The sequence below is a fragment of the Piliocolobus tephrosceles genome, chromosome 1, assembly GCF_002776525.5.
Source record: "Piliocolobus tephrosceles isolate RC106 chromosome 1, ASM277652v3, whole genome shotgun sequence".
NCBI classification, from domain to species: Eukaryota; Metazoa; Chordata; class Mammalia; order Primates; family Cercopithecidae; genus Piliocolobus; species Piliocolobus tephrosceles.
The window spans coordinates 91,017,124-91,035,330 of NC_045434.1; the positions used below are offsets into that span (position 1 = coordinate 91,017,124).

General features: G+C 49.9%; 2 protein-coding genes across 8 annotated transcripts in view; both read right to left on the reverse strand.

Annotated features, from left to right (window-relative positions):
• Positions 1–101: 101 nt before the first annotated feature.
• S100A8 (S100 calcium binding protein A8) lies at positions 102–1,265 on the reverse strand. The gene is made up of 3 exons (XM_023213777.3): positions 1,110–1,265; positions 464–626; positions 102–313 (listed from the first exon to the last, which is right to left on the reverse strand). Exons 2-3 carry the CDS (start codon positions 602–604, stop codon positions 173–175), a joined length of 282 nt encoding a protein of 93 aa, XP_023069545.1. The 5' UTR covers positions 605–626; positions 1,110–1,265; the 3' UTR covers positions 102–172.
• A 5,485-nt stretch (positions 1,266–6,750) lies between these two features.
• Positions 6,751–18,207, reverse strand: part of LOC111543685 (protein S100-A15A) — a 79,737-nt gene continuing 68,280 nt past the window's right edge. For 5 of the 7 annotated variants that reach the window (XM_023213780.1, XM_023213782.1, XM_023213783.1 and 2 more), the window contains 2 exons: positions 9,534–9,763; positions 6,751–7,082 (listed from right to left, as the gene is read on the reverse strand). In XM_023213780.1, the coding sequence (XP_023069548.1) occupies positions 6,906–7,082; positions 9,534–9,683 (327 nt within the window). In that variant the 5' untranslated portion in view covers positions 9,684–9,763 and the 3' untranslated portion in view covers positions 6,751–6,905. Of the gene's footprint in view, positions 7,083–9,533; positions 9,764–10,937; positions 10,970–18,207 lie in introns of those variants that run through there. The other 2 variants (XM_023213784.2, XM_023213785.1) reach the window with 2 other exon arrangements.

An 18,207-nucleotide genomic window follows, 5' to 3' on the forward strand; every position in this document is an offset into this window, starting at 1 on the left:
TGGGATGGGGTAACATAGATTACTTTTTCTTCCTTTGGGTTTTCCAACCCTCCCTCCACACCGGGGAACCTCATCCCACAAAAGCACAAATGAGAGAGGCCTGAGGTATTGATGACTTTATTATTCTGCAAGTACACATCCAGGGGCCCAGCCCCTGGGCCCAGTAACTCAGCTACTCTTTGTGGCCTTCTTTGTGGCTTTCTTTGTGGGCTGCCACGCCCATCTTTACCACAAGTATGAGGAATTCCTGGAAGTTAATTGCGCCATCGGTGTTGACGTCCAACTCTTTGAACCAGGCATTTACACCCTTTTTCTGTCAAGATTGAGGAGAAGAAGCCAGAGTTTAAAGATCTTAGAGACAACCGAGGCATGGCCATCTACAAAGGGCAGTAGGGAGGACCGCTGACCCAGGGCAGCCCCAGGACCAGGTAGAGAGCCGCCACCACACCCAGCCCCTCCTCACCCTGATATATTGAGGACACTCGGTCTCTAGCAATTTCTTCAGGTCATCCTTGTAGACAGCATGGTAATTCCCCTTTATCAGGGAGTACTTGTGGTAGACCTGGATGATGGAGTCCAAGGCTTTCTCCAGATCGGTCAACATGATGCCCACGGACTTGCCCCACCTGAAAAATAGAACCCTCTTGGGAATCCCATGGCAGGGAGTTTGCATCTGCCCAGGGCAGTACTCAGTGGGTTCATGCCCCAAGCGATGGCCTTGTCCTGGCCTGCACTCTCCAAATAACCAAACCAGCAGATGGCTATGGCTCTGGTGGGAAGGGTGGGATGATAGGGATACAGGTGTGGGAAGGGGAAGGGTCCATTCACACAGAGGCATATGCACACACACGGGGCCTGTCGACTTTCCTTACCACTCCACCCTCTGCCCAAGAAAGGTCCAGCCTAGGAGACAGTGTGCCCTTACCCACTGGAAAGTGCTGGAGGATGCACGCCTTCCTTATCCCTGCTTCACTCCCCACCTACAGGAGTATCTTTGCTCCAGACCTCCCTGAGCTTTCTCTCTCTTCTCTCAGGAAGGCTGCTCCTCTTCCCTGACCCTCCCCAAGGGAAGCCCAAAGTGTGGGGCCAACCCAGACAGTCCCACTTACCAGGTCTTCTGAAAGACAGCAGACAACAGACATGCAGAGCTGAGAGGCAGCTCCCTTTTATAGCGGTTAGGCTTGGCCAACTGCCCACAGCGTCAGGCCATCAGAGACAGCTGCTCCCTGCCAGAGTTGCTACAGTCTCGTGTTTCTCAACCAGGTGAATGTGGCAATCACTGCGCAGAATGAAAATTTTGGGTGGGGAGGTAGGAGAAGCGGAAAGAGGAAGGCATTTGCTAGGCAATAGTGCCCAGAAGGAAAAAGCAGGAAGTGGGGCTCTTTTTCTGGGCTACTGACATCCACTTGCTTGATCCACCAGATTCTCATTCCCATTCCCTCTCCACTATTGTGACTGCTAATCCCCCTTCTTTGTTGGTCAGGCTATACCTCCCTGAAACTGACTTGAAGTTGAATGCATCATTTTGAGTGCATGCACTCAATGAGAACATTCCTTCATGGCTTCCATCAGAGTTTTCAAGGGTCCAAAGACCGCAAAAGGGTTGAGAACACTTGTCCTGGCTGATGGCTTTTAGTAATGAAAACTATTGTTCTCATTACTAAAAACTAAAACTATTGTTGTTCTTTTTGGTGAGTGGGTGCTTTGTGGGGAAACGTGTTGTTGCCAAGGGCTATATCCATTCCTACCCTGCTGCCTACACTCCTCCACTGCTCTCCTGTTCTGTGAAGCTGGGGATGGACCATGCCATGGGAGATGGAGGCTGCTTGGGGTCCCTCAGCACTGCACAAGGGCCTAAGCCTTGGCATAAACACAGCAGGGAGCCTTTCACCCTCTCTCAGTTAATTATTGTGTCTGAGACCCCAGGATCACAGGCTGAAGAAAGGAAGCTAACTCTGAGGTAGTGGAGGAGAGGGGTTCTTTGGAGAAGCCAGACATGCTTCATGCCTAAGAGGAAAAGAGGAGGTGGCCAATTCCCCAGGATTTCAGGAGAAACAAATCCTCTCCCCACCACTAACAAAATGCCACTCAGATTAACTGGCTTCCAACTCTGAAGAATGTGGTGTGTTTCTGTTTTTACAAAGAAAATATTTGTAAAACAAATATCTGATAATGGATTAATATCCAGAATGTAAAAGAATCCCTACAATTCAACAACAAAAAAACAAACAAACCAATCAAAAAATGGGGAAAATACTCGAAATTAAGGTATACAAATGGCCAATAAGCACATGAAAATTACTGATCATTAGGAAAACATGGAGCAGAACGACAATGAGATACCACCTGACACCCACCAGGATGACTACTACTTCTTTTAAAACCCAGAAAATAACAAATGTTGGCGAGGGCATGGAGAATCGGAAGCCGAATGCACTGTTGGTGGGAATGTAAAATAGTGCAGCTGTTATGGAAAACTGCAAGTTTGTTCCTCAAATAAATAAACACAGAATTACCACATGATCTAGTAATTCTGCTCCTGGGTATATGTGCAAAAGAATTGAATGCAGGGATTCAAACAGATGCTTGTACATTCGTGTTCATAGCAGCATCATTCGCAAGAGCCAAAAGGTGAAAGCAACCCAAGTGTCCCTCAACAGATCAATGGATGAAGAAAATGTTTTGTGGGGACATGTGCTGTTGCCAAGGGCTAAATACATTCCTATCCTGCTGCCCACACTCCTCCACAGCTCTCCTGTTCTGTGAAGCTGGGGATGCACCATGCCCTGGGAGATGGAGGCTTCTTGGGGTCCCTCTGCACTGCACAAGGGCCTGAGCCGTTGCATAAACATACAGGGAGCCTTGTACCCTCCAAAATAAATCCAGCTCTCTCTGGATGTGAGCCACTGGGGACCCAGCACAGAGCCCAGCACACACGATAACAGCAGCCACAATCACTAGTCAGAGCAAATCATGGCAAAATACTAGTTAACACTCACTGGGCATTTCCCACATCCAGGAACTATTCTAAGTGCTTACTTAGATTAGTTGCATTATTTGCATTGATCACTTAATTCTCACACTAATCCAATGACGTATGTACTATTATAGTGCCCATTGTACAGATGAGGAAACTGAGCTCCACAGAGAGACTTAGTAATTCAGCGTATCAAATGATTGAGTGACTCATGATATAATGTGACAGCAGCCACTTCCTATTCCCGCCTGTAATGTCTTTTGTCCTGGTAATGTCCTCCTCACCCTTCCTGATCCAGCTCAGGCATCATCTGCTCCAAGTCCATCCCTGATCTGCCTGCCTTCACGCCCTCCGTGCAGAGTTAATTCTTCTCTCCTCCCCACTACCCAAATCCTTACCCATCACAGCATTTGCCCTGCTACGTTATGATTCGTTTGTTTATTGTCTGTCTTTTCTTTGGGACCAGGAGACCATTTAGAAAAGAAGTCACATTTCTTTTCACAACCCTAGGGCCTGGCACCTACTAAGTGTTCAATTAATACTTATTGAGGGGATAAATGAATACAAAATTAAGTTTGGCCTTTCCCTTATCCAAGGCAGAAATTCTCCTTATCACACTCAGTCATCTTAAATCATTTCTGGAAGAAGGCAGGGTATAAATTCATCAACCAAATGCAGTCTAACTTCCTTGACAAAAGGTGAATCAAGCTCTTATAGGAAAACAATGCCATTTCTGACATGACAAGTTTTCAACCAAGGATCCACCCTTGGTTAATACCTGTTATTCACCACGTACTATCCTATGTGACCTGGCCTAACAGGACCTGCCTCAAAGCACCACATCATATTTTCAAAGTATTTTGCATCCACTGACTCATTTGATATTCCCAGCAACCTGTGATGTGGACATTACAAGTATAATTATCCTTATTTGACAGATGGGGAAACTGAGGCATAGGGCGTTACTCCAGGTCCTTTCCCAGGTCCAGTGAGGGAGTCCTGAGCGGTGACCTCCTCCTCACACCATGTACAGGCTGACCGGCAAGGTCATGAAATGTCGCCCCCTCCCAGGAAATTGTAGGACAGGCAGCCTTGAGTGCTTTGGGGACAGCAGGAGCCAGGCTCAACTGACCTTGCAGCAAAAGGTATCAGGACTTGGGTAAGCATATGGGGGGAAAGGCAGAGGCTGTAAGCAGCCTGGTGGACATGGAGCAACCTAGAGGGAGCGGAACCTGGTCATGTTTACAGGAAAGGGCTCAGTCCCTGGGTGTGTCCCAACAGACCTGACAGGCCCAATCCTGAGGCCAAGGAAATGAGGACAGAGCAGGCAGAGCTGGTGAAGAAACCCCCAGAAGGGGGCAGGAGAGGGGCAGGGAAGGCTCAGGCTGGGCGCCCTGCTTCTTACTCAATGCCTGTGGAGCTCAGCACCTCTCAGGTGAGAAAGATATTTCTCCCCTGGGCCTGGAAGAAGAGTGGCCTGAGTAACTCAGGCAATGGTCTTCGTGCCTCTAGACACAGCCAGGGGCCTGTGGGAAGGAGCACAGATCTAGGTCATCAATTCCAGTCTCACGGGCTCCAATTCTGCATTCCTTCCCCAAGCACCTGCTGAGCGTTTACGGGGACGCTGAGATCCTGTCTCAGTGGAGAGTATGAAACAAGCACAGTGCAGCAGAAGATGCCCCTTCACAAGAGAGAATGAAAAGGGGAATGGGGTGCAGACGTCTCCCAAGGAGAGTCCTGAAAGGCAAACTAAGCTGATGGCAAGTGCGGGAGGGACAGCAGGCCAGGTCTGGAGCAACGGGGGCAAATTCTGCCCCAGAGCCTGACTGATGAGAAAAAAAGGTCTCCAGCTCAGCTCCAGGGACAACCCACCATGTTTGGCTCAAAGGAGCAGATGGAGAGGGAGCCAGACCAAGTTTCTTAAGTGATCCTGCAGTCCTGTGCACAGGTGGTGTATCACCTTCCATCACTCTTTCAGAATCCATGATTTCTATCTCAGTAAGCTCAGGACACCGGTTCCCAGACCAACCCTCAGAAAAAAGCAACCCATGAAAGTGGGCTCTGGCAGTTCCTGAAGGCAGAGGAGACCCTCCCTAAGAGATTCTGCAGGCCAGGCGCGGTGGCTCAAGCCTGTAATCGCAGCACTTTGGGAGGCCGAGACGGGCGAATCACGAGGTCAGGAGATCGAGACCACCCTGGCTAACACGGTGAAACCCCATCTCTACTAAAAAATACAAAAAACTAGCCGGGCAAGGTGGCGGGCGCCTGTAGTCCCGGCTATTCGGGAGGCTGAGGCAGGAGAATGGCGTAAACCCGGGAGGCGGAGCTTGCAGTGAGCTGAGATCCGGCCACTGCACCCCAGCCTGGGCGACAGAGCAAGACTCCATCTCAAAAAAAAAAAAAAAAGAGATTCTGCATTAGTTTCCTGGGGTCCCAGGAGAGAGGAAGAGGAAAAAGAAACAGAGCAAGCTCAGGGGCAGGTCTCAGGTGGGTGGTGTCAGGGACACCGGAGGACTTGGATCAGTGGGTCATGAATAGCCCTGGGTCAGGAGTAAGCCTCACATCCATCATCATGTTGTAGAAAAAAAACAGACCCAACTCTTCTCTCCTCCAGGAAGCCTTCCTGGGTTGACTGTCACCCAGGTTCTACTCATTGCTGTTCCCTTAACAGGTGTCTGTGGTTCTGCCAGGCTGGATTGTTGGCTCAGCTCCTGTCAGTGTCTGACTCAGCATGTGCAAACCCAGCACACAATTTTCCCTGCAGACTGGCTCCCACCCAGGCACCGAGGTCCCATGCCAATCTCCAGTGCCTGAAACCTCCACCTCATTCTGGATCCTCCTCTCCCTCAGTCTGTGCCCAGGTCTGGGCTTTGACGTTCTGCCTTTTCTGATGCCTCCTCCCTTCCGTCCCCATGAAGCTGTTTACCTCCTCTTCACAGTCTCCAGCTAGGCTGTGCAGGGCTGATCTGTCTTCCTCCACCCCAAACCCCCACCACTAGTTTCCTAAAGCAGAGCTGGTCCCAGGGCCCTCGCCCCTTCCCCACACTTAACAACTCAGGATCCCTTGCCAAAAGGATGAAGTCCAAATTCCAATGCTCAGTTTTTAGGGACTTCCAGACTCTGGTCCTAACCCACCCATTCAAGCTGACTTTCTACTCTTTTCTCCATGAACGCTAATTTCTGAGCAAACTTTCTGTTGCTCCCGGACATACTTTATGATTTTCTACTGTTGTTCCCTCTGCTAGAAATGCACCTGCCTCCCTATCCTGGTCTCTTCCCAGGCTCAGCCCCACCCTTGCTCGCTGATTCTTGAGGCTCTCTTTCAGAGCAGGGATGCTGTCAGAGGGGCATGTTAGTTCACCCCTACCCTCACCCCGTGCTACCACCTGCGTGGTGGGTGAGTGAGTGACCATGGATGAGGCCTCACTGTCTATCTCCCCAGGAAAGGAGACTCTTCCTTCTCAGGCTGAACACTGCAGGTGGGGACTGTCTCCCCATCAGATGGGGCCCCCTGGAATCAGAGGTGGTGTCTCCCGCATCAGATATAAACTCCCTAGAGGAATAAGCTGTGTCTCCCTCCTCAGACAGGGGCTCCCTGGAGATAGAAGCTGTTTCTTCCCCTCAGACATGAGCTTCCTGGAGGCAAAGGCTATTTCATTCATCTAAAATGGATCTTTCCCAGGTTGGGACTGAAACTTCTTTTTCTGGATTGTAGGCGAAGCCCAGAACCATATACGGACAAATCCCTGGAAATATGTATGAAATTGCTTTATTCTCTCTCACACTGCTCTCCTTTTCACGGACATGTACAGATACGTGCACACACACAGAGACACACACAGCTGGGTTCTCCATTCAGTTCCTGATAGGCAGGCCACACCTCCTCCTGGGTCAGGCTCCGGTGGGCAGGAGGCTGCCTGAGCTCCCTCTAGTAGAGGCTGTGTTGAGCACAGTGGTGAGCGCACAGCTGCCGGTGGTACTGCAGGTGGTAGTCCTTCACCAGCTTTCCCAAGATGTAGTGGAACTCATCGAAGCAGATCTGGTTGTCCTTGTTCTTGTCTGCAGCCTGGAACAGTTCTGTGATATAGTACGGCTCCTTCCGGCCCTGAGAAGCGGGCAGAGTGTCAACCACTCACCCAGGCATGCAGCCCACCTGCCAGGCTCCCCACAGCCCACTGGGAGGGGATGGGGTAACTGTGGCCTGGCCTTGACTGCAAGGGCTTACAGGAAATGACTCCTCACTCCAATAGTCAGTGACTAGGACTCTGAATGCTGCAAAATCAGGCTCAAGAGACAGGGGCATGGTGGGTGCCCCCATAACCAAGCCTGGAGCTAGCTGCATGTGTGCAGACAAAGGAGGGAAACTGGGCACCACTGATGGTTAACTGTCTTCAGTGCCAGGCAGCCCTGGCATCCCAGACGATTTTGCATCCACCGGCAGCAGCTGTTTATACCTCTCTTCACAGCTGGGCTGGAGGCTCCTCTGGAGGGACACCCCAGCCAGGGCTTCCTCAGAGCAGGGCAGTGCCTTCCTCCTCCACACTGGGAGCTCCCCAAGAGCAGAGTCGACCTGGTCCTCGAGTCTGCATCCCCAGCGCTGCTACAAGGCTAGTGCCCAGGGGGTCAGCGGTTTGCATGCCTGTGCGTTTGTCTGCTTCGGGAGCAATTCCCAGGCAGATGCACAGCATGTGAACCTCTGAGCCCCTGGGCGCTGGGCCCACATAGAGCGCAGAACGAGGGAAAGGACAAAGCCAGGAGCCCTGGAGCTGTCCAGGTTGTTCCAAGGCAGGCAGCCCAGATATGGCCCTGAGGGCTGAGAAATGGGGATTGTAGAGGAGAGGAAAGAGGCATTTGAGGTGGAAGGAACAGCACGAAGAAAGTCACGGGCCAGAGCACAGCACAGGGACAGAGCGGGAAGACACAAGGTGGACATCGGGAGCACTGGGCAGGGCAGATGAGGCAGCTTTCAGCAAGATTTGGCTGGTGGGCATGAGGAGCCAGTGTGAAGCCCTAGAAACCATTTGGGGGAAGCAGCTGTGGGCAGGTTTGCAGCCTCTGTCTCCTCAGGGCCCACTCCCACCACCTGTTCCTGTGATCTTAACTGTTCCACAAAGCTGGTCACCCAGAGAGGAGCTGGAGGCTTCCTGCCTGGGACAGGCTCTCCCAGCTTCCCTCACCTCGGCCCACCTTCCCCAGGGCTGTCCTGTGTCCAGGATCTGTCCCCAGGGGCCCCGTACCCCGGTGGGGCTTTGAGCCCCATGAGTGCAGGGTCCTGGCTGTCCTGGTACAGTTTGCCCTAGAAAGGACAAGGTTTCCTGGAAACAGGACCACCCACAGTCACTTCCCCCTCGCTCCGACCCTCTCTACAACACTCAGAGTAACACTCCAGTAAGCAGACGCAAGTAAGCAAGGCTGGGGAAACGGGAAGTGACCAAAGAAGAGCCTGTTCCTGGATGGAGTGGCCTTGAGTCAGGATGGACCAGAAGTCCTCTGGAGATGACAGTCCAGACACCCCGGGGCATGGATAGACAGGAGCACCCCACAGACACCCTTGCAGGCCTTGCAGATCCCAAGGAGCCCAGTAATCACGGGTCTGGGTCTGATGCCAAAGAAGATGGGCAGGGCCTGAGGGCTGTCTAAGCCTGGATTTGGGAGCTGGGCCTGTCCAGGTCTGAGAGATTCTGGGGACAGGAGGTGGAAGGGGAAGTCATGTTTCCTAACCCCACCCCATCCTACTCCTACTCTGGTTAGGGGGGCCACCGCAGCCCCTGCTATCCCTCCCCCATGCATGGGAGCAGGAGGGCCAGGCTTGTACAGCCCAGGAGAAGGGGCTGAACTCAAAGGGCTTGGAAGGTGGCATGGGGTGAGGGGCAGAGGCACTGCCTCGATGGGCCTCTGGGCAGAGGAGAGGTGGAGGGACTGTACTCAGGAAGTAGATGGGCAGAGGCATAAACAGGTTTGGGGTTAGGACTGAGTTTCAGGAAATTAGCTAAGTTTGGGCTGGAGGGAGGCCAGGCAGGGAGTTCTGGGAGAGGGAAGGACAAAAAACACAGCGGTGCCGGGGCCACCCCACTGTGGCCACAGATCCCGCCATCCCATGAATTAAAGATTCTCAGGGCCAGGCACGGTTGCTCACACCTGTAATCCCGGCACTTTGGGGGGCTAAGGCGGGTGGATTGCTTGAGGCCAGGAGTTCAAGACCAGCCTTGCCAACATGGTGAAACCCTATCTCTACTAAAAATACAAAAATTAGCCAGGCGTGATAGTGGCCGCCTATAATCCCAGCTACTCAGGAGGCTGAGGCACAAGAATCACTTGAACCTGGGAAGCGGAGGTTGCAGTGAGCAGATATTGTGCCACTGCACTCCAGCCTGGGCAACAGAGTCAGGTTCCATCTCCAGAAAGAAAAAAAAAAAAAAAGATTCTCATGAGAGACAGCACCCTCTGTAATAACCTCAGTATTTGCTTTCAACACTCACTTGCCACCCCAGAATCCACCCTGTACCGGTGCCCGGGCCCCACTTCAACCCCCACCCTGATCCCAGACCCTGCGTACCAAGCTGTCCATGAAGCGGGGCACGTTGTCCACAAGCAGGGCCTGCAACTCCTGCAGGGACAGGGTCTCCACATCGCCTTGCCGGGCTGCATACTGGTGGAAGCAGTGGATGATTTGGAAGAGGGATTCCTCCACTGGGGTGTCTGTCATGACTGCTGGGCCCTGGCCCCGGGCAGGGGGCAGACGTGGAGGTGCAGGGGTGCAGCAGCCGGGGACAGTGGGTGAAGAATCTGGGAGGAGAGAACAGCACCTTGTCCCAGCCAGTCCACAGCAGATGGTGCTTCCTCCAAGAGCCTTCTCCCTCTTGTACCTGCCCACATTCCTGCACCCAGTCTCAGGCCACCAGGACCCCTGCACTCATCCGACCCCGTGCAAACGTGACTCAAAGTCGCTACCCTGCAAGAAGCTTCCCTGAAAATTCTCAAGACAGGACTCTGTTTGCTGGGACTGAGGGGTTTCCGGACACAGGAGCTGCATCCTCCTCCCTCCAACCTACCCCATTTTAGCAGATGCCTCAAGTCAAGAATGGGGAGAAACTAAAGACTCTGAAGCAAGTCAGTGTTTGTGTTGCTTTCCAATAGAAATATTTTTAAACCCTTGAAAAGGCAGAATCCGCACTACCATAAACTGTCTTGCGCGACAAACAGAATGTTAGAATAACCACACTACGCAGAAAACTGGGCCCTGCTCTGGAGCGATTGTTTTCTTTCCCAGTTGAATGTACAGGCAGTAAGTGGATCCCACCTCTCTTCCTGCTGCCACCACACTGTGCCACCCTCTCCAAAGGGAGTCCCCATGCCATCAGCACCATCCCTTCAGCGCTTACATCCCACGGCCCCCCCAGAGCCTCTGTGCAGCTCCTCTCTGGTGCTCTGATGCCTGTGACCTTCCACTCCCCACTTCCTGTGGAGATGAGACCCCAGTTTTCGGGCGACAAGATCTCCCTGTCAGGTCAGAGTCCAGTGCTCCCTGGACTCTGCAGATAGGAATCAGGACAACTGCTGCTTCCACTGCTCGTGGAGACAGCCTGGCACCAGATGAACACTTTATACAAATTATCCCATATCCCAGGTAACCCTCACGTGGGCCATAGGAAGCAGGCATCATTACTCCCATTTTCCTAAGGGGAAAATGAAACCCAGAAAGGATAAGCAATTTCCCCAAGATCACACAACCGATCTACCTGGAGCTTTGCTCAAACCCATGTCTTTGGGAACAAGCCCAAAGGCATGCTTTCAGTTCGGGTCCTACACCCCTCTTGGGCCACGATTGTACTGTTAGGATGTCCATCCACACTGTACGTGTTCTCTAAAACAAGTCATCTGTACCCACCTCTGCTTTTTAGAACCTGCACAGACCTAACACAGACCCTCACCCCACAATTCTCTTGGAAGAGGCACTGACCTGTCACGGTTGAGGTGAGGATCCAAATCCACAGATCCAGCCTGTAGTTGATCCCAGAGATTCCCCAGTGCTCAGGCAGGAGGCAGCTGTGTGAGCTGGGAACCCACCACCAAGCCCCACATCCCACCCATTCTCAGCGCCTCCAATTATGGCAGCCAGTGTTGTGATGCTTCACAGGTCCTTCAGCAGCAGGACTGAGCCTTAATTGCATTCCTCAGGTGACATCACAACACTTAACTTGCTAAAATTAACTCAACCAGTTTCAGGAGCCCACATCCCTCGGAGCAGGATCTGAAGCATCTAAGAATCACAAAAGGTCCCATTATCTATCTCCCTGCCTCAGAGCTTGTCCTCCCAGCTCCAGGGTTTGGGTGGAGTCAGACACACACTTAAGTACATCTCCCTGGGGTATCCTCCCTCAACTAGTGAACCCCCAAACTCCACCGTCATGAAGCACATTCATTCCTTCATTCATTCAAAAAATATTCTTAAGTACCTTCAGTGTGCCAGGCCTTCTGCTAGGCAATATGCATCAGACACAGAGCCAGCTCACAGGGTGGGGACATGTGAGGGGACAGTCACACACTGTCACTAGGCACGTGGAAGCCAACTGAGTGACACAGACAGGTGCTCCAGGCACCCAGAAAGGAACACCTTCCGCCTGGGGAGTTGAGGGGGACTTCCTTAGGGAGGTCATATTTCAGCTGCGACTGGAAGAGACATTTTGAGTTGCATGGAGGAAAGGAGGACCAGGCGCTCCAGACAGAGGACACGGCACAGGCAAAGGCCTGGAAGTGCAAAAGAGACAACGTGGCGATTCCTCAAGGATCTAGAACTAGAAATACCATTTGACCTAGCCATCCCATTACTGGGTATATACCCAAAGGATTATAAATCATGCTGCTATAAAGACACATGCACACATATGTTTATTGCAGCACTATTCACAATAGCAAAGACTTGGAACCAACCCAAATGTCCATCAATGATAGACTGGATTAAGAAAATGTGACACATATACACCATGGAATACTATGCAGCCATAAAAAAGGATGAGTTCATGTCCTTTGTAGGGACATGGATGCAGCTGGAAACCATCATTCTCAGCAAACTATCGCAAGGACAGAAAACCAAACACCGCATGTTCTCACTCACAGGTGGGAACTGAACAATGAGATCACTTGGACACAGGAAGGGGAACATCACATACTGGGGCCTGTCGTGGGGTGGGGAGAGGGGGGAGGAGTAGCATTAGGAGATATACCTAATGTAAATGATGAGTTAATGGGTGCAGCACACCAACATGGCACATGTATACCTATGTAACAAACCTGCACGTTGTGTACATGTATCCTAGAACATAAAGTATAATAAAAAATTAAATTAAATTAAATTAAAAAGAGTGCGACCTGCTCAGGGGATGGAGTCCACAGGGTGCACCATAAGAAGTTAGAAGAAACAAGGCTGGAGTTGCAGGAGGGAGACAAGACCAGAAGACCCTGTGCCAAGCTACAGCTGGAACTTTATCCTACCCAGTTCATAGTCTGTCAGTGGAGGCAGACGTCTAGCCAAAACTCCGAGGTACTGTACTTAGAAAAGCACCACAGACTTGGTGCCAAACATGCACTCCCTGCCTCACAACCCCCACCACCCATGGCCAGGGCAAGACTGTGATACATAAACAAGAGAGGAAGCTAATAGAGGATTTTTTAAATCAGTTGGGTGATGGATGGGAGGTGAAAAAGAAGAGGCAGAACCAGAGTTGTTCATTAGTAAATCACCAACTGCAATGTGGAAGTCACCCTACTCTGAGGGGGCCAGACCTTCAGGCTCGACATCCCTACAGATGCTACCTGGGCCCTTGTGTGAGTGACGGGTGGGGTCCCCTCTGCCAACTCACCCCAACACAAGACTTCTCCCAGCCGGCCCCTTCTACTTGGCCCCATTTCACCCCACACAGCTCCCTTGGGAGGGCCCGCACAGGCTGATGACTGAGTCTTCCAGAAGGGGGCGCCAAAGGACAGATCATCAAACCAGAGACTCCATCTATACATCCCTGAAGGTTGGAGAGAAAATCATAGGTAAATACTGAAGCCAACAGCTTTTCCAGTTTGCTGGGTGAGCCTTTATCTACTCAACATAATGATTTCCCCAGCAAACAAGTGCTTCATCAATACACTTTGTTTCTAAACTAAAAACATGGCTTGAATTTCTCAGCATTGCCAAGCTAGAGCCACAAAAAATTGAATTCTTTGGTTCAGCCATCATTATCCTGGCAATTTATCCCAAAACAATTATTTAAGCAGATGTTAAAAACAATAAGCAGGAAAATGTCCACCATGGCAATGTCTATAACCAAGAAACAAAAATAAAAGCAAAACCTTAAAACTATCTAATTAACAAATTTGGTATACCCATATGGTTCACCATTGGACAACTGCTGGATAATAGCCTGTTGTTCAGAAGAAACTTCATTTCTGACCTATGGCTGGGGATGGGGGGCAGATTGCACTCCTTTTCTCCCTACCCTCTGTTCACTCTAGGATAAAACAACCCCCTACACCATGCCAATACCCAGGTGATGATCCCTTGCACAGCTGCGCTGTAACTGCACTTTTTGCTTGATGTTATGCTGTGAACATCTCACATGCTTAATCAATGCTAGCCTGATTTTTAGCAAGTACATTGCGATCATCTGTTTGCATTTATCAGAATTTGTCTTATGAATCCATTATTGTTAGACATTAAATTACTTTTATTTATACATTTTAATGTCAACTCTTCCTTAATGTTTATCAGAATTTTGCCACATGTTAGGTGCTAGGTGCCCCTGTGCTAGGTGCTGTGGAGAAAGGGGGTGGAAATGAATTGAATAACTCATAGTCTGTAGGTGGAGACAGACATCTAGCCAAAACTTCAGGGTACTGTACTTAGAAAAGAACCATAAACATGGTGCCAAACATGTATCTCCCATGTCATAACCCAACCACCCATGGCCAGCGCAAGATTGTGATCTTGACAGACACAATCTTCATGTCTTTCCAGTGTGCAGACCAGTCACTGAAGGCAATGTCCTGTGACATCCAGAAGCCAGTACAGCAAGGGAGTAGCGCTTTCTGGTGAAATTGAGAAAGGAGGTTATCTGAAACTGGCCCTGAAGCACCCCCACCCCCGTTCCTGCCACACCCAGGGTTTTAGACACCTCAAGGATTGGAAATACTTCAAGAAGGATAATATTCAATTTCTGACTAAAAGAGCGGTAAGGTGGTGGTGGGAAGGATCAAGTAATTATCTTAAAAAGTAAAGAAATATAATATGGTACTTGACGATGAAGCGGGTTATACTGATGGTATATTGAGGGATTTTTGCCAGTTCTCACCAGCGTATACCTATTTTCTTCTCTCCAGACCTTTTTTATCTTTAGGATTAGAGCAACCTGATATCCCAGTCAACAGCCTCAAGAGTATCTGAAATGTGTGTTAGATGGGCTGTGCTTGAAGGGGGAGCTCCTGGATGCATTAGAACCCTCACAGAGAATGTGATCAAGAGAAAGAAAGGGTGCATTATTGCCGTGTAGAGAATAAGAGTAGAATTCGAGCATAGGGAATCCCTAGGCTGCTTCTGTAGGACCAGGAGGCTGCTGGAGAGTGAGAAGATGATTAACAGTATTAAGTTCTTCCTCTTTGCTGAGCACTGCTCCATTACATACACCCATTCATCTCATCTTCTTAACAATTGCTGAAGAAGCCCAAGAAATGACAATTACAGGAGCATGCTGGGGACACAGCTAGTAATGCAGAGGCACGTTTCAAACCCAGGCCCATGGGCCCCACATACCCGTTCTCATCCACTACATTACCTTGTCCCCGAATAACAGGGAATCCAACGTCGGGGAGAGCAGGAGAAGGGCCCCATGGTTAGAGGAAAGAGCTAGAACAGAGGTGCTCAGGTGGGAGCCAGCCTGGGCTGATGGAGGAGCAGAAAGAAGGGCTGGAGTGGTGTAAATGGAGCCCAGAGAGACAGGAGATGAAGTCTGAGGGGCAGGCAGAGGACAAGCCAATGAGGACTTTGCAAAATTTGGACTTTAAGCAGGCTAGGAAGCCACTAAAAGGTTTTTAGTAAGGGATATGCCATGTTCATAGTAGCTTTACATGCTGTTGTAAAGCTGACAGTTCTCCCAAACGTAACATATAGATTCAGTGCAATCCCAATCCCAAAGTTCTTGCTGAAATTATAGAAATTGACAAGTTAACTCTAAAAAGTATATAGACAGGCCAAGAGTAGCCAAGAGAATCATGAAAAAGAAAAGACATAGGAGGATCCACAGTACTAGACGTTAAGATTTATCATAATAACTCCGGTAACTAAGATACTGCCCGGCTGGTTCAAGGACAAACAGATCAACAGAACTAAACAGAGGCCTGAGAAAAAGACACACACGTGTAGTATATTTATTCTGTGACAAAAGTGGCACTGCTGAACACAAGCTTTTCGATACATTTTATGGGATCAATTGGATGCTCATTCTCATGAAACTGGACCTCACAAGCAGACAAAATGACAATTCCAAGTGGATTGTAGGTCTAACTGTGGAAAGTAAAGTCATAAAGCCTCAATAGCATATGCAAAGACATTCAAGCCCTCCGTCTTCAAGATTTACTTCTATATTTTCTTCTAAGAGTTTTAGTTTTAGCTCTTATGTGTAGGGCTGTGACCCATTTTGAGTTAACTTGTGTGTATGAAGGAAGGAAGGGGTTCAGTTTCATTATTTTGCGTGTGGCTCCCACTTGTCTCAGCACCATTTGTTGGAAAGACTATTCTTTCTCCATTGAATGGGCTTGGCGGGCTTGTTGAAAATCAATTGACTGTGAACGTGAAGGCTGAGAACACTTTATCACAAACTCTTAGCTTCACCTATGTAAAGATATCTTCTCTCTGCTCTGCCTCCTGTTAAAATCTGACATGACTGTTGCTCAAAACAAGCTTTGTTTCCCGAGTTCCGTGGCCTTGTCTCATGCAGAGCAATCATGTCCCATTAAACCACTCCCCACCCCCACTCCACGTCCACCCTGTGGGCCACAGCCTTGCCCTTTCCCAGCTGCTTTATCATCTGCTTTTTCAATTAGGACTATGTTTAAAACATTTCCCCAATTCTTAAATATTTTTGAGTGATTGATTCCAAACAGCTACATTATATGGAATTCCTGAACCATTCTGCCTAACAACACTTCCGACTCCAAATGTGTGGGAGTTATATTTCCTTTTTTTAAAATCCCCACATAAACCAATTCTCCAACTCTCTGAACACCACCAGGGCATCCTGCAATTCCATTCTGACCTTAACTACCCAGAGTTAGCACAGACCCCACAAGGTGAAGGCTCAGCCCCACAACACTGCCCCCACTTCAGATGGCAATTGCAGCACCTGACCTCCCATACTTCTGACTGACTGGCTAAAACTGGAGGTTTCTAAAATACCCCTCCTCAGGTTGGATAATCTGCTACAAGAGTTCACAGGACTCAATGAGGCACTTTACGCATGATTACTGGTTTGTTACAAAAAATACAACTTAGGAAAAGCCACGTGGAAGAGAAACACAGGGCCACCTATGAGGGGCAGCACGGAGCTCCGAGGCCCACCCCAGGTGCCCACCCTTCCGGCACCCCACCCGCTCAGCAGCCTGACAGCTCTCTGAACCCCACTGTTTGGGGTTTCTATGGCAGTCACTTTATTTCGGCATGGTTGGTTAAATAATCGGCCACTGGTCATTGAAGTCCTGCCCCAGCTGCTCTCTGGAGGCCCAGCCTGGGACTGAAAGCTCCAGCCCTCCAATCACATGGTTGCTTCCTCTGGCAACCAGCCCCATCCTGAAGCTGTCTAGGGGTCCACCAAGAGTCACCTCATTAGCACACACTCAGTATGGCTGCAAGGGCATTGTTATGAGTAACAAAAGATGCTCCCTCACCCCTGTCATTCAAGAGATTCCAGGGGTTTCAGATGCTCAGCGTCAGGAACAGGGACAAAGACCAAATGTCCATTTCTTATCATCACAGGGATTCCATGTGTACAGGCATCAAGATTTACTTAACCCACCGTTACTAAAAATTTAATTATCTTAATTTGTTCCTGTTTCCACCAACTCCATTAACAAATGCATCCCCAGTATATGATTTTGTGCAGTGCCCTCTGGTAGGCATTGGAGAGAGAAAAGAATACAAATTAATTAAGAAAAGTCCTCTGCCTTTCAGAAGCTTTTGGTGAAGATTTCTTTTTTTTAAAGGTGCAAGATTAGTGCCCGACGTGGGACTCACAACCTGAAGAAGGGCGGAAACCGCGAAGGACCCAGGTACGTGCCTCCCTCGGCAACCAGGGCGAGGTGGGTGCTCGGTGGCGCCACCGTGTGGAAGCTTGGGAAACAGAAAACCAAGTCTCTGCACTCAGGGCCAGAGTTTCATCCGGGCCTCTGACTGGGGCCAACTGTAACAGGAACAGCCCTGACTGTAAGTCAAAATTGTAAAGTCCCCCTTGGCCAGAGAACCTTCCTGCAGTGGCCTCCACTGCTTTCTCCAGCTTGCCAGTTTTAACCTACAGAACCCAGCCTCCTCTTAAACTTGGGTGAGGTGAGGAATGATCATTGCCAACGTGAAATTTGGTTGAACAGATAAATTTCTCAGGGTACGCATGGGTCACTTCCCAGCACTGTCTGTGTGTGTGGCCTCCGAGAAAGCAACCTCCTTTATCAGGCGAACAGAATTGACACGAAATCCTCCCAGCAAACCCATTCTAGACGGGATTGTGGGTGTTAGTCCAAACTGCACCATTTTGTAAGCCCCCTGCCATTTTGCAGAACCTCGTCAGAGTGAAACATTCCATATGGATTCAGGCCATGAGAAACATCCTGCCTAACCACCTGACCACAAGGCACAAGAGCACCTTTATCATACCCTGCCGGGCAAAGGCCCAACTGAGGGAACATCCCTGTCGTATCCTGCGGGGCAAAGGTCCAAGAAACAGCCTATCACATCCGCCGGAAAAAGGTCCAAACCACCCGATCGTAGGAACATCTTATGACTATCCTTCCGGCGAGCAAGCCATACTGCCCGGACCCCCACCTAGACCTATAAATTACCCCAGCCTGTAAGTCTGGCATTAAGCTGGTCCCCCACCTCCTCAGGTCTTGTGCTGGACGTAAAACCTGCGTTGCCAAGGAGCCGCCAGTTCTCTCTGTGTCTTTCTTTAACCCTTGCCTTCCCTTCAAAACCTAACAGT

Excerpts from the sequence above, each read along its gene's own strand:
- S100A8 (XM_023213777.3), bottom strand. The coding sequence starts at position 604 with ATGTTGACCGATCTGGAGAAAGCCTTGGACTCCATCATCCAGGTCTAC. Across the intron at positions 314-463 it reads AGTGTCCTCAATATATCAGG|AAAAAGGGTGTAAATGCCTG; the intron begins GTGAGGAGGGGC and ends CAATCTTGACAG.